This window comes from Paramisgurnus dabryanus, chromosome 15 (genome assembly GCF_030506205.2).
Source record: "Paramisgurnus dabryanus chromosome 15, PD_genome_1.1, whole genome shotgun sequence".
Lineage (NCBI taxonomy): Eukaryota > Metazoa > Chordata > Actinopteri > Cypriniformes > Cobitidae > Paramisgurnus > Paramisgurnus dabryanus.
The window spans coordinates 35,059,264-35,086,578 of NC_133351.1; the positions used below are offsets into that span (position 1 = coordinate 35,059,264).

The 27,315-nt window shown below is 37.3% G+C and overlaps 1 protein-coding gene across 2 annotated transcripts in view; it reads left to right on the forward strand.

The window, feature by feature from the left end:
- tlk1a (tousled-like kinase 1a) overlaps positions 1-27,315 on the forward strand; it is a 60,459-nt gene that overhangs the window by 20,953 nt on the left and 12,191 nt on the right. Inside the window, exons 2-13 of one of the 2 annotated variants that reach the window (XM_065293248.2) lie at positions 6,395-6,516; positions 6,889-6,960; positions 13,032-13,070; positions 14,113-14,188; positions 14,312-14,355; positions 18,317-18,412; positions 18,503-18,589; positions 20,916-21,008; positions 21,280-21,390; positions 21,593-21,729; positions 22,868-23,056; positions 26,751-26,817. In XM_065293248.2, the coding sequence (XP_065149320.1) occupies positions 6,395-6,516; positions 6,889-6,960; positions 13,032-13,070; positions 14,113-14,188; positions 14,312-14,355; positions 18,317-18,412; positions 18,503-18,589; positions 20,916-21,008; positions 21,280-21,390; positions 21,593-21,729; positions 22,868-23,056; positions 26,751-26,817 (1,133 nt within the window). The remainder of the gene's footprint in view (positions 1-6,394; positions 6,517-6,888; positions 6,961-13,031; positions 13,071-14,112; positions 14,189-14,311; positions 14,356-18,316; positions 18,413-18,502; positions 18,590-20,915; positions 21,009-21,279; positions 21,391-21,592; positions 21,730-22,867; positions 23,057-26,750; positions 26,818-27,315) is intronic. The other variant, XM_065293249.2, reaches the window with a different exon arrangement.

Below are 27,315 nucleotides of genomic sequence, written 5' to 3' on the forward strand. Positions count from 1 at the left end.
ATGGGGACATGAATGTGAAAAAGTGAAAGGAAAATCAGTTGGAAGTGGAGGAAAGGGAGAGGGATGAGGAAGAGTGCTGAGACTATAGTCATGTAAGCAGGGGTATTTCTGTTCAAATTCCAGTTTTAAAATGTTTGTGGATGGTACTTTGTACTAGGGCTGTGTATCGCCAACAATTCCCCGATACAAGGGTCCCGATACGATGCGCATCACGATACAAGACTATTTTGAATTACATTTTTGTTCAGAATTTAGTAACATTATTATAATTTTTATTATTATTTGTTTATTGTACATTGAATAAGCAGTGTTGTAACAGTTGTGTTTTTGCCATTCATTTATTAGCTATTAGAAATATTTAAAATCCCAGAGTTAGTACTTAACTTATGTTTTTTTAAAAGCAGTTTTACAAAGATGGTGCCTTACTCTTGTCTCTCATTATTCTACATCTATGAATATATCTATAAACATGCAGTCAGACTTAATACTATTTAATAGTAAGCAGATTATTAATGTGACATTTATAGTTTGAAGTAGCTCTGTATCTCTTCTCTAGACGTACACTTTTCACATGCAAATCTTTGTCGTGTTTCTTCTCAAATGCGTTAGTACTGTTTTATAAGAGCATGGCTAATAAAGCCCTTTGCAGAAGTATAGGCTAAGATATCTGCGCTTTCATACTGAACTCATTGACTTTAGTGCGCGCAAGAGAGAGAGAGCGCGAGTACGCAGCTCACTATGCAGACACGTGCGCCAGCGAGACAGACACGCAAAGTGAAAGTATACCCCGCCACCTTTAACTCTACGTACTCCGCGGGACACATGCATCCTTTCCATATGGATCACGGATCAACAGCAGTTCGTCACGTTACTTTCAAAAGTACATCCGAATCGATACAGAAGGTGCTGTATCGATGCGCGCATTGTCAGGCGTCCATGACGATGTATCGTCGTATCGATATTTTGAACACAGCACTACTTTGTACTGCAGAAATGTATCTAGTCTTTCTCACTGCATGTTCAATTTCAAATTGCTTTTAGTTTTACATCAACACACAGGCCTAATTATGTGCACGTCATAAACGATAAAAATGTAAAGTACAATCTCACTCCGCGAGATGTCTTGAAATGTCCGTATGAACTAGGGGTGTAACGGTACGTGTATTCGAACCGGACCGTTTCGGTTCAGGGCTTTCGGCACGGTGCACACGTGCACCGAATGGCCGAATGCATTTTGTGTGCGCCTGTGCGGAACATAATACGTGGGTTTCCGCACGAACATATTAAGTGGCGGAAGTCTCCGCGTTCAGCGCAAGTCTTCTGTCAAACATATAACATAGTTCGGCCCGCAGAAAGATTTTTATTTACTTAGTTGTATATCCGTTTGATTATTGATGTAAATGTTTACGTGTCGTATCTAAAAGCGCATGTTAAACGCGTGTCAACGCGCTGCTTTGTTCTTTCAAAATGCGTGAGAGGATGCGCGTCTTTCGTTGCTACGCATTCATGAGACGCGCTTTCTGTGACAGCGAGAATAAGGCATGCGTGATCAGATTTTTCATCTGCACCTCACGTCAATCATATCATTGTCACAATGCGATCAGCTGGTCGGGACAGAGAAGAGCTGTAACCCGGGCTTACTCAGCTGTTACTCAGCTGCGGAGGGGTTCGTAAGTAAAGTCACAGCTTACATTGACGACACAAGCAAAGATTAGGAGAAACGTGCAAAAGATCAAAGATGGCTATGTATGCAGCTCACTAATCTCAAAATGAGTGTATAATAAGTATATCATCATGTTGCTTGCTATGCAGTTACACATAGAGCAGTAATATTATTTTTATACAGAGATGGTTCAATACTGTGAGGTTAAACAATCCAAAATAAATCAAAACAGAAAATTTTTGGTGGCAAAAATGTAGGCTAATAGTTCATAAATGTATTCAGGAATTGAATTTGTTAGTTCAAGGTTTTAGTAGAAAAAGTTTAAGAGAAGGTTAAGAAAAGAGTTACCTTCTGTTATAAAATAATGTAAAAAAGAACTTTGCAGTAGTCTTTTATTTATTATTTTTTCATTTTATATATATTTTATATGTTATATTTTAATAAAAAGTGTTTAAAAAAGTGTAAACAAATTGTAAAAAAAAAGTTTATAGTAATAAACAACCTGCAGTTTAATGTTTGCATTTCTCCCTTACTGTACCGAAAATGAACCGAACCGTGGCTTCAAAACCGGGGTTCGCACCGAACCGTGATTTTTGCGTACCGTTACACCCCTAGTATGAACGCAAGCGGCCTGCCGACTCCTTAATTTGCAAAGAGAGGCAACTGATATCAGTGATGAAGGGTGGAACAATCAGGCAACATATTCTTTTGTGGTCAAGGTTGTAATCAATCTGCACTACCAGTACACCATCAGAACGTGTATTCAGCGTGGCTGGAAAACTTATAACTAGGGATGTCAAATTATGGATTTTCCCATATTCGATGATCATTTAAATTAACGATCAATCAATCGAATAATCGTTAACAGTAATAGTGCAATAAGCCATTACAGCAGTGGCATAAAGCCAATGACATAAAAGTGTGCGTAAAAACGCCAGCTTCCTCACGCGAATTAAAAGATTTTGTCAAAATAATATGCTAGTGGGATTGTAAAATGAGTCAATGTAGTTGGTGATTTGATAAAAATCATCAATTTAATCTCGTAACGAAATATAATGACTAATAGACACAGTAAACTCCGCCTCATAACGGGCACTCCGCACAGTCGCATGCATCCATGACAAAATAAAAGTTTCATTATCATCAAGTGTTATTTTTCTAGTTGTTCACCTCGCTTTCTGAGTCGTCGATACACCGCTTGTTGTAATTATATCCAAGAAGCACACGAAAGGGCACTTTTCCCATCGTTACCTCAGCTTTAGACCTGCGGCGTACTTTCACCAAAGATGCTTTTGTTATGAAGACTTCAACCTTCCATTAGAAAACCCGCAACAGTGTTTAGCGTGTAGCGCCTCAGCCAGTCATGATGATGATCAATGATATATGTTGCGGGCGTTCAGAGTGTAACGACAATCAGTTACAGTTTACATTTAACAGTTTCTTGCCAGAATTTAAGTTTTTCATTTTAATCTGTTTATTAAAAACGGCTTCTGGACGCCTTCCCTGTGTAAAGCAGCGTTAGCAGCGTTGCTATGCTAATCTTGCAGGCTTCCCTGAAAAGGGTCTTTGCTTTCAGTTTCCTAACTGTGTTTAGATTTTCGGCATCGGACCCTCTCAGATCCTCTGCGGATGACATTTTGTTGCGTTAGCAGCCAGCCTCGTCTCGAATGAGGACAAAAGGCCCAAGTGTGTGTTTGGCATCGAGCATCGTTGTGATCATGGCTAGTTTAACTTCTTTGCGCTTGGTTAGTTTTTTCACCAGCTGTGTATGTGCTTTGCGCAGGTGCCGGACACCCGTGCTTGCTTTTTCGACAATCTTTAAGTTTTATCGATTTAATTCTTATCGACAATTAATCGAAGATCGATTAATTGTTAACATCCCTACTTATAACCCATAAGGTTCCTCACTTGAACCATGTGGTGTTTCACGGATAGAAGTGCTAGAATAAACACGCATATTGGCGGCGATTTCGTGGGGGCTCCAGGGTTTGACTCGAGCACCAACCAAAATGGCCAAGCACATGCTCAATTTGAATCAAAAAAGGTTTTTGAAATTCGGTAGCCCCTCAGATCGGTGGATTTCACTAGGTACATTTCGCGTCTAAAACGGGGAAACGTGACAGCGCCGCATTCATTCTTATCCAAGCTTAGACGCTCCAGAGAGTCTGCCGTTGTGAAGTAACCTAAGCAGACGCTGTGACGTCACTCACTGATGGAAAAAGAAATCAACGCCTATGAACACGCACGTTTGTTAAGAAATTAATATCTGATTCTTGTTTACATTTTTATATTTCAAAATATATGTACAAACATATACGATACAGCCACCGTCACAGAACTAGTTAAAAGTATAGCAAATAAAGACATATAATATACATTTGTCATTTTACATTTTTACCAGTGGGAGTATTTCACAGAAGTATTTACTTCAGTACCTATTAATATAATTAATATATTTTTATTTATACATTTAGCACATTTTCTTGGTTTAGTACTGTTGTTTTATTACTTTTGTAATACATTTCAGCACTGTTTCACTTTGAGTTGTTTTTTAGGGCTGGGTATCGATTCAGATTTTCCAGATCGATCGATTCAATTTCGATTTACAAGCTGTCAAATCGATTCGATTTCGATTCTCGATCCAATTTTCGATTCCGGTACTCGGGCCGGTTTTTATACTCGATTCAACTTAATAAATATAGATTAAATACAAATACTATACTAATAAAAAGAACAGTGAACAGCAGGTTACAAGTGGGTAATTATTAAAATCGATGAAGCACAGGCCTACCTCTCGCTCCTTGGAAACCTCGCACAAAAAAAAATGTTTGGGTGACATCTAGTGAAGACGACTAGTAATTCGATTAACGTTAATCTTTCGCTCAATGTTTGCAGAAATAAATATGAAAGAAAAAAATCGATTCTGCTCTTTGAGAATCGATTCTGAATCGACCACATTTTAAAAAACGATTAATCGAAAGCCCTATTGTTTTTTATCCAGTATCCATTTTAAAAACTATCATTCATTTAACCCGTTATCGACAAGCAGGGACTAACTTAGTTATCGGTATCTGTAAAATCCACGGGTTGGCCTCTACCATAGGAGAACCATTTTTTGCTGAATGGTTCCTTAAAGAACCATTCTTTAGATTTATAATAATGACTGAATGTTTCTTTGAGAGACCAAAACTGTTTCTTCTATGCCATTGCTGTTTAGAACCTTTTAAGTAGGGATGCACCGAATCCAGGATTCGGATTCGGCCGAATACTGGGCTTTTTGACGGGGTTCGGGTTCGGCCGAATCCTAGATTTTTTTTCCACCGAACCGAATCCTAGGCTTGCGCTACGCTGGTCGACGTCACGCGGCCGTTGATTACACACATCGGGTGCTGACGTGGAGATGAGCTTTAGGGGCTGGACACACCAAAACTTTTAAACACGGCTGAAAACGCCTTGAGGACACCAAATGCCAGCTGTTTTTCAGCCGAGCGCTTGGTAGCTGTGATGCTTCAGCTGTGAGCCGGTTGGTTGCTGTGGTAATGTCCCGCCCCTCCTCCATTGTAATTGGACGGCCGTGTGAAAACTGACATTGACGAGCGGAGCTTCTCACTCAAAGTTAAATATTGTTTTCAGCGCGGAGCTGCTTGCTTATTGGAAAAACGAGCGTGTCGCAACGCATCGCTTTCATTATGCATAGGCTTATGGTAATTGTCAAAATAGTTTTCCAACTTGTCATCCTGGCATAATGTACAGTTAAAATTAAATAAAATGAAAAATACATGCTGTGGACGTTGTATAATTCATTAATGTGTTTTACTGTGTTAATGGAATAAGGATGCGAGTAGGATTCGGTATTCGGTTTCGGATTCGGCCGAATCTTAAACGGTGGATTCGGGATTCGGCCGAACCTAAAAAATCTGGATTCGGTGCATCCCTACTTTTAAGCACCTTTATTTACAGACTGCTGGAACCTATCCCAGCATATCTTAGACCATTGGCAGGAAAACACCCTGGACAGGTGGCCTTTTTGCAATGTACAGTTTCCAATAAAATAAACTGAATGCTTTAGGCAGAATTGAATTTTTAGAGTACTGTGTAATACGGTTGTACTGACACTAAATATAGTAAAGAAAGCAGGTGTTGTTTTCTGAGGGTTTCTGTGCATAAATAAATGTTGCTGCATCAGATGCATGAGTGTTTTGCACAAGTGACACCTGCATGTCTTCTTTCTGTTAAACTGAAAAAAAAACCACACAAATGAAAGTAAATGACAACGTGCAATCCAACGATCTATGAGCCTTTCATTTCAGCCTACTTCAAGACTGACTGTATGTTTGTGCAGAGCACAGATAATGTGTTAAAGGAGGTGGAAATGTTTTGTGAAGTGCTGGAAAAAGAAGAACTTCTAAGAATGAATGTGTGAGGGGAAAATATCAATGTTGTTGTTGCACTACAGGACAGCATCAAAACAAAAATCTACTGTAGATGCAACATGATACGAGTATGTGCTGCTATCCATACTCACTCTTGATCTGTTTGTGATATCTGCAGTAGTTCTGTATGATCTCTGGGGACGCTGTACCTGTGTTTGTGTGAGAACACAGCCCAGGAGACTGATAGAGATGACATCATGTACTGTTTAAGTGTGGATAGGGTACTTATCTAATGTGTTTTAGAGCTCAGGTGTTGGCGAATAGACAGGACTCATGTACTCTGTGTGTTGTTGCTCAGGTGCGATGGAGGAGCTGCACAGTTTGGACCCGCGCCGGCAGGAGTTGCTGGAGGCCAGATTTCTGGGCGGAGTCAGTGGCAACACCGTGGGCAGCACCGGCAGCGCAAGTGGAGGACCCAAAGTTAGTGTCAGAGTTTATCGCCAAACATACACCACCTGTTAAAAAGACTAGTCAGAGTTGAATACTAGTTAAGCAGATTACCACAGGCATACTTGCAATGTGTTCCTCAGTACAGAAAAAAAATGTGTGCAGTTATGTAGGATATAGGGCGAGTCTACTTGTTATATTTAGCCCTGAATTTTTTTTTTTGTGAAAGAACTTTTCTGAAAGATCGCATGAAGGTTTATTTTTCTGATTATACAACTGTCATTTATGTTATCAAGTAATTTATTCATATTTAACATCTGCTTGTCATATTTATCTGTCCTGACTCGTAGCAGCAATTCATTTTAATATGTGTGTGTTGCAATGTTATGTCTTTCTCCTGTGCAGACCTTGACAAACAACGAATGCTCCAATCACAGTTTCGGCAGTCTGGGTTCCTCCAGCGATAAAGAGTCAGAAGTGAGTATAGCTTTAGTTCTCTCTACTAAATCACTTTCATTGGAATCTGATGATGTAAAATATTAAATGAGCCTTTCACGTAAATATCTTGTTGTGTTTTTAATGTTATTTAAAGAGATCATAAAGCTGCACCCACAATGCACTTTACTGCCATAATATAACATTTCCAAATAGAGCATTCAAAATGGAAAGTAAAATAGGGCTGGATCACCAAATACCTCACAGTATGATTCACACCACAGCATATATGTTGCCTTTGATTACATCATGTTGCCTCAATGTAATTTATAGAGCGTTATATTGTTGAGACGAGTTAGTCAGGTTATATTTGGAATTTTGTCTGTTTTATTTAAGCAAACAAAATGCATTCGCCCTGCTGCCTCGTGCCTTTGGCCATGATGATATAAAGCTATATCACATGACTCTAAGAGCAATATTGCTTTTATACTATTTATATAATAGTTTAAAGATTAGTTCAGGCAGGAATATATATGTATAATATTAAGATATGCAGTAATATAGTAAAGATAGCGCCATTTGAACATTTGCTTAGAAAGATTCCGACATGAAATCCAGACACACCAGCGGGCGCTTGACTACAGCCTGATTTTGGACACTTATAATTTCCTGCTGGCTCTGATGCATCTGGGTTTCATGGTCAAAAATGAGATTTTATTTGTCTGGGTTGATCAGACCAGCAGTATTTGGTCTCATGAATCTATAACTTGTTAATTTTATTCATATTTAGTCTCTTTTGTTGTTATTGTTTTGCTGCGAGGTTAAAGTTAATAAAACTATATTTATATACTATTGATTTTTCATTTAGTCTTAACGAGGTACAATTACTTGCTTTATTACTGGACTTTGTTATTGTCAGTACTACTTAATTAAGTGTTTTATATTGTAACCAGTTTTTTTTATAAGTCAGAGAGATGTTTCTGCGGGCTGCTTATAAACATCAGTGGTGATATCTCACAACGAGTTTTAATAGTCATGTGAAAATAAGTCAATGTATAGTGAGCCAGTGTCCTTACCTGCAGTTACAAACGGCGTTTTTGCTTTCTTTCAAGGACACTTCAGGGAGGAGAGACGTGTAATCAGACACTCCAGATAAAGAGAAAATGATTGTTTTCATTGCTTTATTCACCAAGTGTGTCTTAATCGTCCACACGATGGGACATTATTGCTCCCTTGAAAGTTTACATCCAATAGCTCTGATCTGCGAAGGGATTAGGACATAAGGATTATCACTTCCGATTTGGATTCACAGACTGATTCATGAGCTAGGGAACTTATTGAGACACACGGAAAGTGTTTAAAAAAGGAATTGTGTGTGTGCGTGCATGTGTGCGTGTGTGCGTGTGCGTGTGCGTGTGTGTGTGAGATCATCCGCTCTGATGGTAGCTTTTTCCAGTCACAGTTATGAGCGTAAGTGTTTAAAAAAGCTACATACATATACATATATACATACACATACATACATATAAACATATACATATATACATACACATACATACATATAAACATACATATATATATACATACACATACACATACATATACACATACATATACATATACATATATATATATATATATATATATATATATATATATATATATATATATATATATATATATATATATATATATATATATACACATTCATACATCACATTTTTTTACTGTAAACTGCAAGTTTTCCTAAAAAAGTAAAAAAATAATGGGGTCATGCGTTGATTTTTTCTTTTGCAGGTTAAAGATGAAACGATTTCATTAATAAGTTATTGGTATATGTGCTGTGAATAGTCATTGGGATGCTTTTGGGACAAGAATGTTCATTGGGCTGGTTTTGATACACGTATCTGGTAGGAATGGGCACGAGTACTCGATTGCTCGAGTACTCAAACGTGGCATCGATGATCGATCACAAAAACGATGATCATGTGGGTTTTTTTAATTTTTTTTATTGTTGATATGGCAGCATTTGGATGTCTGATTAGCGTTACAAGCGCATGTGGTAGTAAAGACTGGGTCTGGAGATGCGTGTTTGACGTCGTGTCGAGCTACGCAGACCGGTATATGACATTACCATGCGTGATTCAAAAACAAACAGATAAATCTGCGCGACCGTGCCGCAGCAACCAGTCGATCTGCGCAATGCGAGGTAGCCCGCAGATCCCGTGAAGCCGGCCACACCTCACATAACTGAGGCACTATGGTTTAAAAGGATGCTGTGATTTTCGGAAATACAGTCAGTCCGGTGCAAAATGTACAGCGCCGTCAAAATTTCAGTGGGTTATCATCTCATATTTAAACATCAAATGTCAAGAGATACCAGAGAGCCATACAGGCATTAACATTACATCTTGACTGAGTTAAGAGGAGGACACGACACAGATAATCGCTTAAATGATAGCAAAAGACTTAAAGCTGCTTAATGTTATGAAGCTTGTGCTTTGACTGTGTTTGAAAGTGCGCTGTTTATGATGCACATCCACAACGGGAGTTAAACTTTTTATGCAGATAGATGCACATTGTACATTTATGTTGTATAAAGGCTTAATATTATGTAGAGTGCGTCATAGAAAGCGCTTCGGTTTGTGTTTATTAACCCTTTAGTTTCACTTCATCATGTTAGAGGTTTCTGTTAAAAACATTTAATTCATTAAAAATCTAGTATGTGTTCATTTTTCTTTCATAGTTTCCTCAAAATTAAGTTTTATTTAAGTGTTTTTAATAAAAATATTTTCATTTTTATCATGACGTGTATGCCCGTCCCACAATGAAAAAATGACATAAATGCACATCCCTAGTATCTGGCAACCCTGCGTGATGTTGGACATGTAAACGAACATTGTAATCAGATTCGGATTGACAAAGTTTTGTGCATGTAAACATAGCTAATGATAGTCCAGAGCTTATGTCATTTGAAGTCTCAAGGGGGTGTCATCTCAACTCTTTGTAAATGTTGGTTTATCTGAAGTCTTCATAAGAGGTTGGATTCACCTGGAGCATGGTGTAAACTGAGAAAAACAAATGGATATTCAATTTTAAAATTGCAGATCCTCAACAAATCAAGAAATGCAAATTCACCCACACAAAACGTGCTTACTGTTTAGACTTTTTGTCACGAATGCATTTGTGTAATTCAAATTGTGTTGAAATTTTATATCAGATTTTTTTATTCTTTTTTGCATAATATGTGTAGTGTTTTTTGGCATTGTTTATTGACAGTGGGATTCTGCAGCTCGCAATATTCAAACCAAATATCTTTAAATAAAATGATGCAGGGTTAATTCTAAAATAGACTTACTACAGATGTATTGAAGCATTAGCTCCAAACTGAGATCTGTAATGGACCGTGATGTTTCTTACTGCTGACGGTTCAGTTCTAATGCAAGCTGTTAATAACTAGGTCCACAGTTCAGCAGAGGGTTTCGACGTTCTGCTGTGCTTCCTTTGAATCAAAGCGTTATGGAGAAATTGATGCTGGCGTGTCAGTGTGACTCAGGCCGATGGGAAATGTTCCCTGTAATGAAGCTGTGATTTTTGTGTGTGCGCTGAGGGCTGTGTTTCTGCATCATAGACGATGCTGTGTCACTGTGTGTGTGTGTGTGTGTGTGTGTGTGTGTGTGTGTGTGTGTGTGTGTTTAGGTTTTGTAGCAGACTCAAGCTGGGTTGGCATCTGTTGTAACGCATGATAGTTAAATCATCAGTGGTCAAAGCACCACACATGGGCACGTGCGCGCGCGCGTGCACACACACACTCACACACACACACACACACACACACACACACACACACACACACACACGCACACACACACGCACACACACACATTAAGAGTCATAGTAAAGTACATTGTCCTCTCCTCCCCCTGTACAACACACCTGCTGTGACCATAAATCAAAGCACAGGAGGAGGAAGCCAATGGAGCAACTTACGAAGGGAGAGAGGAAGTGAAAGAGGAGGTTGAGAATCAACTCCTCTCATGTGGCTGTGAGCTGCTTATTATGCCACGTGTCAGCCACCTAGATGCTTCAGACACACACGCGCACACACACACACACACACACACACACACACACACACACACACACACAGACTTTCACTCCATTTCAACAGACATTAAGCACAACAGCGAAACCTCCATTACATCTCCTGCAGGCTGCATTCACTATATTGCCCATAATCCCCTGCACATTAATCAGCCCACAACACCTGCATCCTGAAGCACATGACTCACTGGATGCCCTGAGCTTTACATATTCATTACAGATTTGAATATATATGCTGAATGTACCCGTTTATGTATAGTTTTGCATTGTTGCAAAGCAGCTTTAAAAAAAAATAACATTTTAGCACAAACTATTGTTCTGTTGCAAATTTTTGGTAAGATGTACATTAGCGTTACTAACCATAGGGTAGGGTTGAAATGAGACCGTATGATTCATAGAAATCTTGTCTAAAGTCTCATAATCTAATGATGAGATTAGGAGTGAGTTTGATTCCGTCATTGATTTCACATTGTTTCAATCCTTGACATGACCTTACTTAGTCAATATTGAAGATATCAGGTTAAATTTTAACAACATTTTTTTTTAACGTAAGAGGATTCTATGTAGAAAACGGTACAAATTCACACGAAGGTTCACATATGGTCACAATAGGTCTCATTCACCAAGTATGAGCACACACAAATTTGAGCGTAAGATGTGCGTACAAATGTTTTTATGAACAAATCATGATTAAACAAAATTTTGTATCAAAATTTCTTCTAAATGCAAGAAAAAATTTAGAAACTACTAAAACCGCGAACATGCAATACACGCACATGTTGTGAATTAGGTAATAAAAGATTTAATGAGAAGTTCAATTGTGCGTTTAAATACGAAAAATTTTCGCAATTATTAGTGAATGAGACCCAACGTTTATGTTAAAGGTGGGGTGCATGATCTCTGAAACCAATGTTGATATTTCAAACACCCCCTGCCCCAACCTACCCAGTATCACAAAATTATGTACCTAGTCACGTCATTTTTTTAATTCTTTTTCATGATACTGTCACCAATTTCCGTGTTTTTTCATGCTCGTATAAAAAATTTCTGTTTGTGTGTCATTGTCACATATTGGTTACTCAACTGCTTTTTCCTATTTTCAAACCATTTTCGCTTCGGTCAGGATGTCACTTTAAGTATTGGTTTATACTATTTTTTTCAGATTAATTTTTTTATATTTTCTAAATTTTAAACCATTGTTGCCTGGCTTTAGGTTTAGAGTTGGGTTTGGGTAAGAATGTCATTTTATGTAAATCTAACCCTAAACCGAAGCCAAAATAGTCAGAAATTAGGACAAAAGAGTTGAGTAACCAAAACGTGATCAATGACACATAAACAGAAATTTGTGATACGATCACGAAAAACGCAGAAATTCGTGACAGTATCACGAAAAAGAATAAAAAAATTGTGACTGGGCTGTACCCAAACAGAATCTGGAGCTTCTTTTAACAGACCCCTCCCACACATACACAACCCATGCAATGATGTTGTTTAGTAGACACGCCCCTTACTGCTGATTGGCTACAAGTGTGTTGGTACTCAGCCAGACTTCCTTTTCCAAAGTGTTTTTCAAAAATCATGCACCCTGCCTTTAAGAAATGCATCTCCTATAAACTCATGGCTTTTATAAAAGAATCCAGTTATATGTGCAAGTTATTTTTTAGCCCATCAGCTCATATTTTGGCTTTGAGTTATCATAATAATAGTACATTTTCTCTTAAACGGTGACTGTGTTTTCTTTGTGTTGGGTTTTCTCTAGCTTGTGGCCATTGTGACCCAAAAATGCCAGATTATAGCACATAGAACATCAATATGAGCCCGTGTCGACTCTTTAGGACCACTGTGACATTCTGTCATTGTCACTGAGGGCTAATTATAAACACCAGCATCAGTACCACAGCTCTGACCCACTCGCACCTAAAGCATCTTCCCTTGCTTTTTCTTTTACCTCTCTTTTTCCTGTCTCATTCTGTCTTTTCCCTTTCCTCTTCCCTCTTTCTCTGTTGCAGGGATCAGATGGGAAACGAGGAAGTTCTCCTGCATATTCAGTAAGTCTTTCTCTCTGTCTCTTTGTCTCTCTCTCTCTCACTCTCTGTCTGTTCCTCTCAGGTGAAAATTGAACTGAGGCTTATTATGATTTTGGAGGCTTTTGGGTCAGGCATATCAGTTGTCCTCTATTTGAAGAGACACGATGTGGTTTCAGAAATCTCACACGGATCTGGACTGGCCCACAGCACTCATTTCTTAATTTGCTTCAAACAAAGCTTTGCTAAAACAAATTAAATAAAAAGATTAGGGCTTTCAAAAGATTAATCGCGATTAATTCCATTCAAAATAATTATTTTGCATAATTTATGTGTGTGTGCTGTGTGTAATTGTTTTATATACATAACACACACACACACAAACTTTTATTTTGTATGTGATTAATCTTTTGACAGCCCTAATAAAGATACATATGCAATAGGCAGTGAGATCCCAGATGCAGTTCAACCAGCGAGCTAACCACCCCTTCTCTTGCTGTTTATTTCACAGTTATAAAGAGATTTGCATTTTAATGAACATATATATGAACTGACGTTTCTCTTGATGTATATTTAACCGGATGTAGGATGCTGTTTATCTCTTAAGAGTGTTCCTGCACCATATACGGTATGAAAATCTGCACTGTCATTTAGTGTCAGACGTGGAGGTATCAGAGCAAGCCAGTGAGTGAGAACGTCTCTCTGATCAGAATGCAAAGATGCCCTTGGCATCACACCCCTCTTTGTTTGAGCTGAAGAGAGCTGGATATTTCTGCATCCTTTCCCCAGTGAAAGAGAGAAAGAATAGCCTGCGATTATTGGTGCAGACCCCAGATTATACACACTCACATTAGCCCTATTCTTAGAGTCATTTAGACTCAAGAGTCATTATGTAGTGTTCGAGGACACAATATGTATCGTCTTACTCTGATCTGATATTGAAAGATGGCATTGAGGAGACTATGAATTTAAATGTGGTGTGGAGACCAGCATTATTGCATCGAGTGCAAAATAAGATGTGAATAAATTCATAAAACCTTTTTTGGATGTAATCTCTCTCTTATAGACTCCTGAAAAGAAGCACTCTGAATCATCACGGGGCAGAAAGAGGAAAGCCGACATCCAATCAGAGAGCAGTCAGGGTAATTCTCATTCTCCCTCTCTTGCACTCCCTCGCTCTCTCTCTCTCTGTGTGTCTTTTTCTAGAATGTTCTATACTTATTTACTTTCATATATTTTGAATAATTTTGTATGTTCTCCTGCAGGGAAATCTACAGTTCGGGGACCCAAAATTAGTGATTATTTTGATGTGAGTATCTGTCAGTTAAGGCTAATAAATGTTTTTGCCTCATAAGCAGGGCCTAAAATTAACACTCGCCACAAGCACCAAACTCGAGTAAAAATCTGCACTTTTGTCGACTGATCAAATTAAAAATGATATGCCGATAAATTAGAGAGACTGGTTTATATGTGAACAAATAACAATGAACAATGTATTTTGACAGCGTTTATTAAGTAAGGGATAATGTATAGGCAGCTGGTTGTTACACAGAAATATGCCCTGACAGTGTGATCAGGACCCGACACAAAGTGGAGGCTGTCTGTACATTATTCTGCTTATTACATGACTATTTTCCTCATAAGTAAGGTAAGGAACATTAAGTATTGATTTTAAATATTTTATTAGCTCATTTTTAAAGGGATAGCTCACCAAGAAATTAAAATTCTGTCATTTACTCATTCAGCATTAAATGACTCGATCGGTACTTGTAAAATTTGCCGATCTCATGAACCGATCTTTCTGTTTACGTTTGTCATCACATGGCTCCTGAATGCGTCTGCAATTAGAACCATTTTTATGCATTGCCAGCATTTTTACAACCCGTTGCTCATGTGCGACGGGCAGGGGCGGATCTAGAAAATTATTTATGGGGTGGCAAGGGGGTGGCATGAGAACTACAAGGGGTGGCAATGAAGTAAGCGTCCTTGCATGGTTGTCGTGGATTCAAGAAATTATATACTGTATATACTATATTCTGTGAACACTGGACCTCAAATTTTTATAACATTAATAAACGCAACAACAAATGTTCCTATAAGTAAGTACCCAAGCAGCTACCTTTAGCATCTCTGTAGCACCCTTTGTCTTAATACTAAGTTAATACATACAGCTTATCAATATCTAAAAACACTGACTGGTTGAACATAATGGTATAAAGACAGTTATATAAATAAAATAGGATTGCCTAGTTTATATTAATGTAAAACATATTTGAAAGGCAAACATCTCTTTCTCTCATAACCCTCTTCGTTAATCCTTTCACTCACTTCATGATGGATTTCTGTCTTTTCACTTCTTTTTAGCTCTTTGCCATTCATATGTTTCTTTCCTTCATTACTTCATCTATTATTTTCCCTTCCACAACATATTTTTCTGTTTTATTTGTACCTTCCACTCCCATAGTATTTGATTTTTCTATTCTTTTTGGTAAAAAGAATGGATATCAGCCTTTCTTTTCATAATATCCTGGAAAATGCCGCATTAAGTTGTCTTTCAAGCTTTCTAAACATACACAACACTGAATAGTTTTGTCTCCTTAACGAAGACAAATAAAAACATCAGACTATATCATAACGAGTGATTTCATATGCACGTATGGAATATTTTGATTGCTGCAGTAGCTAACAAGACATGACGGGCTAGAAAGAACTGCTTAAAAGATATTTACTGCTTACATAAACCTGCAGTTCAGTTGTTTTAACTACCAAGCAACTACCTCGTGCAATATTTAACATCAGTTTAATTTTTTTATTTTTATCCTGATGCAACATTTATCTATAAATATGACCGTATTTAGTACTCTGATTTGCCGATGTGATGCTCAACTTAACCACTTTAAGACACTAAAGAGAATTTGTTTTGGCAGCATGTGATGATGTGAGGTGCTTTATTAGATCAGAATTCCTCGCTACAGACGTGAAGAGACTCTTTCTTCATGGGCATAAGTTGCACGTTCATAATCATTCTTGCCTTTAACCTCAACGATGGAAAAGTAACGTTTGTGCTTTTTATACTTTGTGCTTGCGTCCGCTACCTTTGTTTTGAGCTCGTTGTATTCGCCATCGCTCTGTTGTTGCGGGTTTGTGCGACTCGGAAGGGATGGACTGCAGCGCGAGAACCGGGCTGCATGTGAGTGCCTTGGATGGGGCGATGCATCCTTTCACCGCAGTTTCCAAACGTCTCCAACCACGCCAGAAAAGATCGCTAGATTTGTCCTAGTCGCTTTTTTAATAAAGTCGCTAAAGGGGTCTAAAAAGTTTCTTAATCTAGCGACCAAGTCACTAAGTTGGCAAATCTGCGCGGACTTTTTTTACACTGTAAAAGACTTTCTGCTCGCCTCGGACTGACTGCATGCTTGTATGAACTCTGCTGCCTCTGGTTGGCTAACGATGGAAATTAAGCCAATCACCATCAGCTACGTGGTAGTCCCACCCCGTCTAAGACACACACACCAATCATCGTCAGATATGTGTCTCCCACCCCCAAACACACGCAGAGAAAAACTACATTGCCTTTCTGGTTAAAAGAGCCTACTCGGGTATAAATTATATATATTAGGATACCCGCGCTGGGGTGGCATATGGGGTGGCAATGCTTTTATTTAGGGTGGCAACTGCCACCCCGTGCCACCCCGGTAGATCCGCCCCTGGCGACGGGCAGATTTGGATTTCTCTCTTTGCCGTTACAGAGATCAGTGTATTTTCTACGGTCCTAACAGCACGACGTGTCTTCACATCCTCATCAAGTAGCCGCAGCGTATACACATATTTATCGCGGAAAATTGCATCCTCATACCGAAAGTTTATTATTTGCATGTGCTTTTACCGCACCTGCCATCAAAACTTTAGTTTTAGGCCTTGCTCACAAGTGTTGCATTTATGCATTATATTTTCAAGTGAAAACAGCATTTACGTAATAAAATATTGTTAACATTGTGTTTGATTGTTCAAAGCGGGTATACGGTTTTATGTTTGTTATTTTAAACCTTTTGAAAACTTTTTTTTATCTTTGTCGTGGCTACCTCAAATTTATAAAAAGGGATCATACTAGAGCCCGACCGATAAAGGATTTTGAAGGCCGATACCGATACAAATGTTTGTTGGTTTTAAAATCCGATATTCCGATATATCGACCGATATTTTCCCCCCAGAAACGCGCAACAAAACATTAACAGATTTCCCTAACATTAGTTTTTTTATGAGTTTTAACTAAAATAATGTGATAATGCATTTTAAAAAGAAACTTGTTTCTTTTATTGTCACAACAGAACAGAGGAACATCAAAATATATAAGTTTTGATAAATAAAATGTATAAAAATACAAACTTAAGATATGAAACGTAAAGGCAACAACAACCAAATCAAAGTTACCAGTTTTAAAAGACTTGGTTCATAAATATAACTTTGAATAGGACTGGAGACAAATTCTGTTAAGTTCTGATAAATAACAACAATAGCAAAATATAAATTGCTGATCACTGTTCTCAGGCATTGGCTCGACGCCTAAATCTGGAGCCCTGCTGGTTCAGAGTCCTCTGTCAAAAACACCAACAGTGAGGAAATCTAATGAAGGCTGTTTCGTCTGTTTTTTTTTTTTTTTTAAATATTCATTTATCGGCCATTATGAATGCCGATACCGATAGTTTGGAAAATGCCTAATATCTGCCTGCCGATATATCGGTCGGGCTCTAGATAATACTGTATATCTCTATATCATATAATAAACCACAGGGCTGTTGAATGCTTTATTCCGATTGGTTGAGAAACTTTCTATGAGTATGCATTATTTTTCGATAAATGCACACCTGACCTGTCAAATGTCTTTAAAAAAAAATGAAAGCAATGTCTGTTATAACCGTGGTATAAGTAGAATAATTGACTCCGGTATTTTGAATTGAAAAAAAAAAGTTTGACATTAGACTAGGGATACTGAACATAAGTCATAAAAATTTTAATTCATGTTATGTTAAACTTGTTCATTTTTCTTTTTATATGGGGTTAAGTCAGCATGTATTATAATTTGAACAGACAAAAGACAAGTTTTCTTGGGCTTTTTTGTGTCCCTTAAAGTTTTTCAGTTAAATTGATTATTTTTTATTTTAATTCATATTTTTTATTTTTTATTAATTTAATTTGTATTTAAATGAAATGGGTTTCGCTGTTAATTTTCACTGTCTCATATGTTTTTATTCATGACCTGTGTCTTTTAGTTTCAGGGTGGTAATGGGTCCAGTCCAGTAAGAGGTCTACCGCCTGTCATTCGCTCTCCCCAAAACTCACATTCCCATTCTACACCAGGATCCAGTGTATGTCTCACACACACACAGTCTGTTTCTGCTTCGCTTTACTACACACTTTGTTTTGATGATATTAAATCCTGTAATGTGTTGTTACAGACACGACAAAGTAGCTCATCACCCACCAGTCTGTGTTTCGGGGACTCTGTGATTTCCTGTAAACAAATGGCAGTCAAAAGTGTTCAGGTAAGACCCTATGTAAACACAAACATGAGTCCAGTCTGATAAAATTGCAACATAACTATTAGAGTTGACACCATTGGCAACAGACAGGAAAACTATTTGTGCCGATAAGTGCTTGTATCAGATTTCATCTGCTGGTATGAATGCACAATTTACCTCGCACTATGTACAGTACAACATGTTTACATCAGCCACTGCAATACATCTTCAAAATTGCTTTACAGTGTTCACAGAACTGTCTGTTTTATTGTTAAATCTATATTTATCTATATCAAATGAAAGGTTATAACACTCTTAGGGCCTTATGATTTCCGTGATGTAGAAAACACAGAGAAGGAATCACGAAATTTACTCTAGTGCAGAATTTGGTATAAACAACAAAAACCCATCATAACTTATTTGTGAATATCACTTTGTTGCCGTTGTATTCTTAACCAGCAAATAAAATGATAGAAATGTGTGGAAACATTTCACTGTTTGCGGGATGCAAAACAGTCACGTGATTACGCACGGCCAACTATAAACATTCATTTTGAAATGGACGGTTTCAGCAGCAACAGCATAAACAAAAGTCTTTTGTGGACTAAATGCAACTTCGGGCAGACTTCCACACAGAATCAATAATAACAGTAGTTGTTTTCTGATATCAAAGGAAAAGTAAATTACCTATTAAGGGTGTCACGATTTCGATTTGAAATTGATCGAAATAAAGTCACGACCTCGAACTTCGAATAAAAAAATGGGATTGTCGATGCCCCCATGTCACGTCCGGTCGACTTCCCAAGTGGGGGGAAAACTCTCTGAGGTGCCTTTAAAAACATTGGTTCAGTGGAACGCGATTTATATTTTAAACATGAGGGATGTATTGCTACAACTCCTTGAAATGCATATCATAAACAAGATTACAACCTAGAGATCTGACTTTGGACAGAGCACAGCTCTCTGCATGTGCACGTGAGACAGAGAGAAGCGCAGCTGCTTATGACGCGCTGGGTTTATTTCAGATGCTAGGAGTCCAAGACGCGTGCATTAAGTCCATGTGGGTGCAAGAAGGAATCCTCTCTCTACAAGCTCTCTCACGTAGTGAAGCCCACAAACCTCCATGCAAGGAAGAGCATGCAATGTGCATGTTAATGTGAAACTGTAAAATAATAATAAATAATAATGGCATAGCATTTTTAAAATCTTTAAAAAAATGTAAAAAAAAATCGAGAATCGAATTGAGTCATGGCCTTAGGATCGAAAATGTAATCGAATCAAGGATTTGGAGAATCGTGACACCCCTATTACCTACATATCATATCTAACAGGTATCAACTATTACACTGAGCTAACATTACTGTTAAATTAATCCTTGAATGTTTTGCCTGTCACCGCAGAACTGTGATTCATGCTCTTGAGGGGAGGGGAAAGGTATTTGTTTCATAGAATGGTTTAGTCAATGGCCAGATTGATCGATAAATAAATACAAACCGGAAGTTCAGTTCAGCGACAACATGCGTGCATCCGATGAAAGCGCCTGTAGAGAAAGCAATGTCAAAGAGACCGTTTAAGACCACATAGTCTTCAAAAAAAATTGAGAAATTAAAGTTTAACTTCACATAAACTTGAGTTAAATGCAAAGGCTAGCTTTAACGTTTTAATGGCCATCCAGCTGTTTTAATCTCCGTTTTTATTTGTACTGTTCACTAAATTTGACAGCACTTTGTCTGACAAAAAAAGATTAAATGTTGGATTTTATCATTAAATTTTGTAAGCATTACCCAAATAATAAAAGATTATCAAAAATACTTTTAATGCAATCCATTAAAAAAAAACTGTTGTTGAATTGTTAAATAAATTTATTCCTTCTGATTTACTTCAATTTAATTTATTAATTTACAGAATAAAAAACAGTACAAAATAGAACAAAAAACAGAATTTAGAAAAATAAAATGGAACAAAACAGAATTTGATAAAAAATAAAACGGAGAAAACTGAATTTTATAAAAAACTGAATTTATAAAAAACTGAACTTATAAAAAAAGAAAAAAAACAGAATTTGATAAAAATGGAAAAAACAAATGTGATAAATTAAATGGGTTTTGGGATCAAATAAAACTTTACTGTTTAATTTCAGAAGACTCTAGCTCCTTACAGTCATTTTTATGTATAGCCTGGAAAAACAAAATAAAATGTTTTCTATAATTAAAGTCATTTTAGAGATCTCTGCATATCTTAAGCACACATTTTTAAGATGCTATGTCAAAATAAAATGTTAAACAGTACATTTTGATGTTTTATGTCCAATCTGGATTTGATTGAATGAATATTTGTTTTTCTCATGTAGACGGAGTTGACAGTGGTCAAATTGGCCACTATAGAAAGCAATAAGAACTTGGACCTGGAGAAGAAAGAGGGCAGGATAGATGACTTGTTGAGGGTAAGATCAGACAACAAAATGTGTAATAAAAGAACAGAGATTTGGTTGTAATCATTTAAGATTATTGTTAAAATTATCCAGTTTTTAAATGTATCATCACGCAATAGCCATGGATAATATTTTTTGTTGCAGCATTACTGTTTGCATGTCAGGGACTTTATCTTGTGAAGATTGCATTACATTAAATGATTATAACTCTGTGACGTTTCTTTTGGTTTTCAATACTTTTAACAAAATAGGTGACTTTTTTTCTAACTCCTCTTCTGTCCAGGCAAACTGTGATCTTAGAAGACAGATTGATGAACAACAAAAGCTACTAGAAAAATACAAAGAGCGTTTAAACAAATGCATTACCATGAGCAAGAAACTTTTGATTGAGAAGGTGAGAGAGACTTCACAGTGAACCCTTCTTACCTGTAAATGCAAATGCATGGACCTGAATTTGAGTTTAGGTCTCATAATCAAAAATGATTGTGTGTAATCTAAAGTTTGCTTTGTAATGCCATTATTTATTCACATGCTTATGACATTGCAGCGTTTAAAAGGTTTCAGATGTTTGTTAAGGTGTGTATGTATTTATCCAGAGCACACAGGAGAAGCAGGCGTGTCGAGAGAAGAGCATGCAGGATCGACTGCGTTTGGGTCACTTTACCACTGTGAGACATGGAGCCTCATTTACAGAACAGTGGACAGACGGCTACGCCTTTCAAAACCTTGTCAAGTAAGATGCTTAATAATGTGCTGTGCGCTCATGTGTCATCTAACCTGTATTTCTGATCAATAATCTATATTGTAGTGCACTTACGTTAGTGTAAAGACACAATAATGCAAACCATCTCTATAAAGTGCTATGACATTTTTTCTAAATTTAAAAGGGGTTGTAATATGCCCCATTTCAAATGATGTAATGTAGGTCTCGGGTGTCCCCAGAATGTATCTGTATATTTACAGTTCTTTACCAGTCCTAAAAAATGAAAATGATCCTCGTCTATACTGGCATTTCAGAAAATATCTACATTCTCATTGCGGGAACCATTTCATAGTACCCAAACTACTTGTGGGACTACCAGCTTTTTAGCGTTATTTACTTCATGTACATCTTACAATACATACAAATATATTTTATATCTGAGCAGTATTGTTATAAGTTGTATTGTATGGCAAAAAATATAGATTTTAAATCAATTTCAAAATATAGAAAAAAATTGCCCAAAAATATGTACTGAAATATTTTCACCAGTATACTTTTGGCCATTTTTTTGTATATTTTAAAAATAAGTATATTTTAACGCATTAATATTCTTGTCACATTGGAAGAAAAACTGTTACAAATTTTTTCATTTTAAACTTTTTTTATTTTGTCCAGGAAGAATATTTTTGCCATATGGGTTGTAAAATTAGAAATGTATTTGTTACCCCTGAAATATATTTTGAAATATATGTTAATATATGATGATTCAAACTAAATATATTTTCAAATGTAAAAATATATATATTTTTGTCGTATGGGCAATCCGTAATTGTTGCCCAGTTGGCTCTTGTAAAGCGGACCTAATAACATTGCCGTAATATCTCCGGAGCGCATCCTGTGTGAACAAAAGGCAGAAACAAAGTGTGTGTGTGTGTGTGTGAAAAGCATTGGCAGTGTGAACCAAAATAAAGCGATCCCTGCACAAATCCCAGAGACATTTGCTGTAAACTGTGTGAAAAGGGCTTTGTGTTCCTCAAAGGAAGATCACATGGGTTTGAACCACATAAGTGAATGATGACAGATCTTTCATTTCATGGGTGAACAAGCCCTTTAAGTTGATTTGTTGCACATATGAACTGTTGTTATTGATGTCTGTGTGTGTGTATAGGCAGCAGGAATGGATCATTCAGCAGCGTGAAGAAATCGAGAGACAGAGGAAACTGTTAGCCAAGAGAAAACCCCCATCAGCCAGCAGCTCACAGTCGCCCAGCACAAACTCTGAGCCCAAACAACGCAAGACTAAAGCTGTGAATGGCTCTGAGAATGACCCGTTCCTCAAGCCAAGCCTTCCTCAGATGTGAGTACCTGCAGCAATGTCTGCATGCTTTTAATGGCTCGATGTGGAGCCGTTCCAAGACATGAATTACTTCTGCACATAAATCCGATTCAATTGCTGTAAAATTGCAAGAATAATTTACCGGTAAAGGTACCACATCTGTTATATGCGCAAGCAATGGGTTTTTGTTTTAGAAAGTTGTGGAAACCTTCTTGTGTCCTTTAACAGAAATTATCTTTATCTAGCTATATTACAAATATACAGTGGTTCTTCAAAGTATAGGAACCCTTTACCGACGTTTATAACAAAGCAAAGTCATTTATTTATTGTGGAGAATTATCCATCTATGGTACCCTACACACTGCATATTAATTCGGTTGTCACTTAACCTTTTAATCCTTGATCCTGTTTTGTACACACACAGTTAAGTAATTTACAGGACTGACAAGCACATTCTACAACCAAATTAACTCCCGCAAAATGCAGGTAGTGACAACCGCATTTACAGAAACTCTGCTTAGTGTGTACATAACCCAACTGAACAACAAGTAGTTAATAAAGTGTTTAAACGTGCATCATAAACAGGACAGGTCTCTCTTCTGAAAAAAAAAATGCCTAGAAGGAGAAAAAGTCTTTTGTATGCGCGGTGCAGAAAATGACAGAGGCACGAGCGTTTGCTGACAGAAAAAAAAGGCGTACAAGAAAAATCCAATAATAAACCGAAATAAATCCAAATGCTTTACCTCAAAGATCAAAATATTGGGACCGGCACCCTCACAATTTATAAACACCAAAATCTTGATCGCTTCATGAGACAATTAGCTTTAACAGTTATGTGCCAAAACTATATGTATTTACAAAAAAGACAAGGATCTGGCAACACTGCAAGACAGCCCGCTGTGAAGCAGCCTCAAAAATGTGTACAATGCACAACGCCAAGGCTGAGGTTTATTGCAAAACACCATGCTGTTAAATTATTTTGGTCAAAGTTTTGAGTGATAAGCACGCAAGATGGCAGAACGTTGCTATGGTTATTTCTGTGTCAATCATCACGTTTTTGGGAGTGAGTCTTGTTCCATACAGACATGAAACGAGCATTTAGGGGATTCACTCCCGCATTTAAATGCGTTTGTCCTTCCCGAAAGTTTGCAGTGTGTACAAGACCTATGAGGGGCAAAAGTATGCAAACCTTTGCATACATTTCCCATAATATGCCTTATTCAGTCAGCCAAGCAGGCTAAAGCACGCGCATCAATCTAAATTGGGTGCTCAACAAAAAAATGTAATAGTGTGTAGACTTTGCATTGCTACACTTTAATCAGTCAGCAGCCATGTTGATTCCAAACCGAGGCTGAGAGGGATGGATGTTGTTTTATATCAGGATGCTGGTCATTCAGCCATCAAAACACTACAAATTCATTGTTTTACACATTTTACTAATTTCTCATGTATAAGCATGTTTACTTTTCTTTAAAACGCCAATGTAGTGCAACAATACAATATTTTATGACAACAACTAAGTACACCTCTTCAGTTTGCATAGATCATAAGTACCTATAGAGTAGTATGACATCCTTTATATCTCCGAAGAGTCTTTAGTTTAATCAGATTTATAAAAGAAAGATTAGCTTTACCGAATCTTTCCGATAACGTACGGAAAAATGAAGAAGGAGGAGTTACTACCGCGGGAGGAGCGAGTACGAGTCATGCAACACTTTACAAAACTGTTTAACTTATGATTCACTACATGTTCGTGTCATTTATATAATATGCACGCGCATATTTACAACATAAGACAGAAGTCTTACTTACTGAATGCAACTTGTGACCAGGTTAGGAAAATCCACTGCATCAAACACACACGCAAAACTCCGCTGCTAATCCGGATAATAAACTATATCCATTGTTTTCATAAGGCTGGATGTCTTCTCCTTACATACAAAAACACACTTCTTCATTCGTGCCATTGTTGAGTTTTGAAATTAAACAGAGCTGTCGCGTGATGTGAATGTTTGTAAGTTCTAGCATCTCCCGCTGATTGACGGGTGGGTGGGGTTTTGCATGGAAAGTGCCCATATAAAGAAGTGATACGTATAAAAACCCCTGAAACGTCAGTTAGAACTGTAATAAAAAAAAAACTTTCCGAAACTTGTACGAACCCTGGCGAAGTGCATTTGGCACAGAAATACTCTGTAACATGTCCAACTGCTTTTTTGACACTTTGCCTACGTTTAGCATGAGGAAACAACTCTATAACTGTGTTAATAAGTCAGAATGCTTGAAATACCATTGAACCACCCCTTTAACATGTCATTGACTTGATAAGAAGCCATTTACCTGATAGTTGGATGTGCAAGTATTGTTAGAGATAAACGCCCAAATGAACCCCAAAGTTGTGTACAAATGTTATTTAGATAGAAATGAATCCTGCTTCTGTTGATTTCTGTCAGTGTGTTTAAAAAACTAACCAGAGAAAAGTTTTTAATGTATTCATTCCTTGCGTTTTTTGTAATTTGTATGAATTGAAGATATGCACTTAGTTATAGGACTATATTAGTGTTATAAAGAAAGTAAGCATTCTTAAAACATTAGATATTAGTGATTAGCAAACAGGCTAATAACAAAACACATTGTGCTGCTATTATCTCAAAATTAGCTCATTTGTCCCTTCTCATTTTAACAATCCACAATTTCTGAGTTGTTTTATCCTCTGGAAATGTGTAAAATTATATATTTTCTGTGTTTTGACGTCTGAAGCACTAACATCCTGATACAAAACAATAATGGGTTTAAAGTGCACGCTCTGGACGTCCATCCCATCTGTACGCTGTCAGGCGGGGTTTGATGATAGTGCGAATACTCTCGTAGTGTGGTGGACCTGTAGACATTACCATTAGCCAATGTGAGAGATGCCTGTAGTTGCTTAAAAGTTTTCATGGGTTCATTTGTGGACTGCATGTTCTTGCTGATAGATCAAGAATCTGCTGTCTGTTTCAATTCAACTTCTAAACCAAAAGGATCACATACTTTAACACTCACAAATATAATAATATTAAAATATTTCCTGTTGGGTCATTTTGTCTCCATTGTTTAATTGGGTTTTTTATGTGTATGTTAGAACTATAGACAATGATGCTTAGGATGATTAATTATGCTAATATTTAAGGTATACATTCTGCTGAAAAAGTTTTTAAGATGGGGGTGTCTAAACTTGGTCCTGGAGGGTCAGTGTCCCGCAGAGTTTAGCTGAAACACCTGCCTGAAAGTGTCTAGTCTGCCTAATAAAACCTTGATGAGCTGGACCAGGTGTGTTTCATTAGGGTTGGAGAAACTCTGCAGAGACACCGGCCCTACAGGAGCAGGATTGGACACCCCTGCTTTAAGAGGTTTATAAACTTTTAAGCAGCACTGTGTACAATCTCACTTGAAATGAGTTTCGTAGTTTTGTTTCTTTACAAAACTAAAATAATTAAAAAGTCAAAATAAAAACAGGTTTAAATGGGTTTGTTGAAAGAAATGATTAAAGGAGAACAGTCCATAAATGTGGAGTCCACTTGAAAAGTGTGCAAAGCTGTAAGTCTAGTGCTGCTACTGTATGGAAGCTCAAATATTTCGATTTGACCCTTAAGCATCTTTTAAACTGTGTTCATAATAGAAAATCTCCTCTGTGAAATGCATTAAAATCCTCCCCCCCTCTTCTGTTGATCTCCTGCAGGCTGACATTAGCTGAATACCATGAACAAGAGGAGATCTTCAAACTGAGACTTGGTCATCTCAAAAAGGTCTGTAGAAAGCTAATCTCACTTTTTTTGTTTAAAATACTGACTATAGTACTTTTTGCACAGGATCAGTGTTATCTGGGGACCTCGTGTGATTTTAGAAATTGCCCTCCTACATCTGAGTTTTGTTTGCACAAGATAAACAAAGCTTGTGATTTCTACATTTTCTGACTTATCTCCTGGATATGATGTTAAGACTTTGCGTCCAATACGAGCAACAGTGCGACACGCGGTTAAAGTTACCTTTACCGTGTTAATCAGAGTTTTTGTCCTAATCAGCCATGTCGCAAAGCCGCAACGTTTAGAAACAGTTCTGCGATGTCACAGCTGACGGCTCCGCCTGAACTCAAAGATCTCAAATAATGACAGTTCTGCACATTCTGAATATTAATCATCAAACACGGATGAGGAGAGACTGATTAGATTATTAAAATCAGAAATGTATAACAAATGCCTGAAGAAAAGTCTTAAGAAGCGGAGAGATGTTTTTCTGTATGTGTG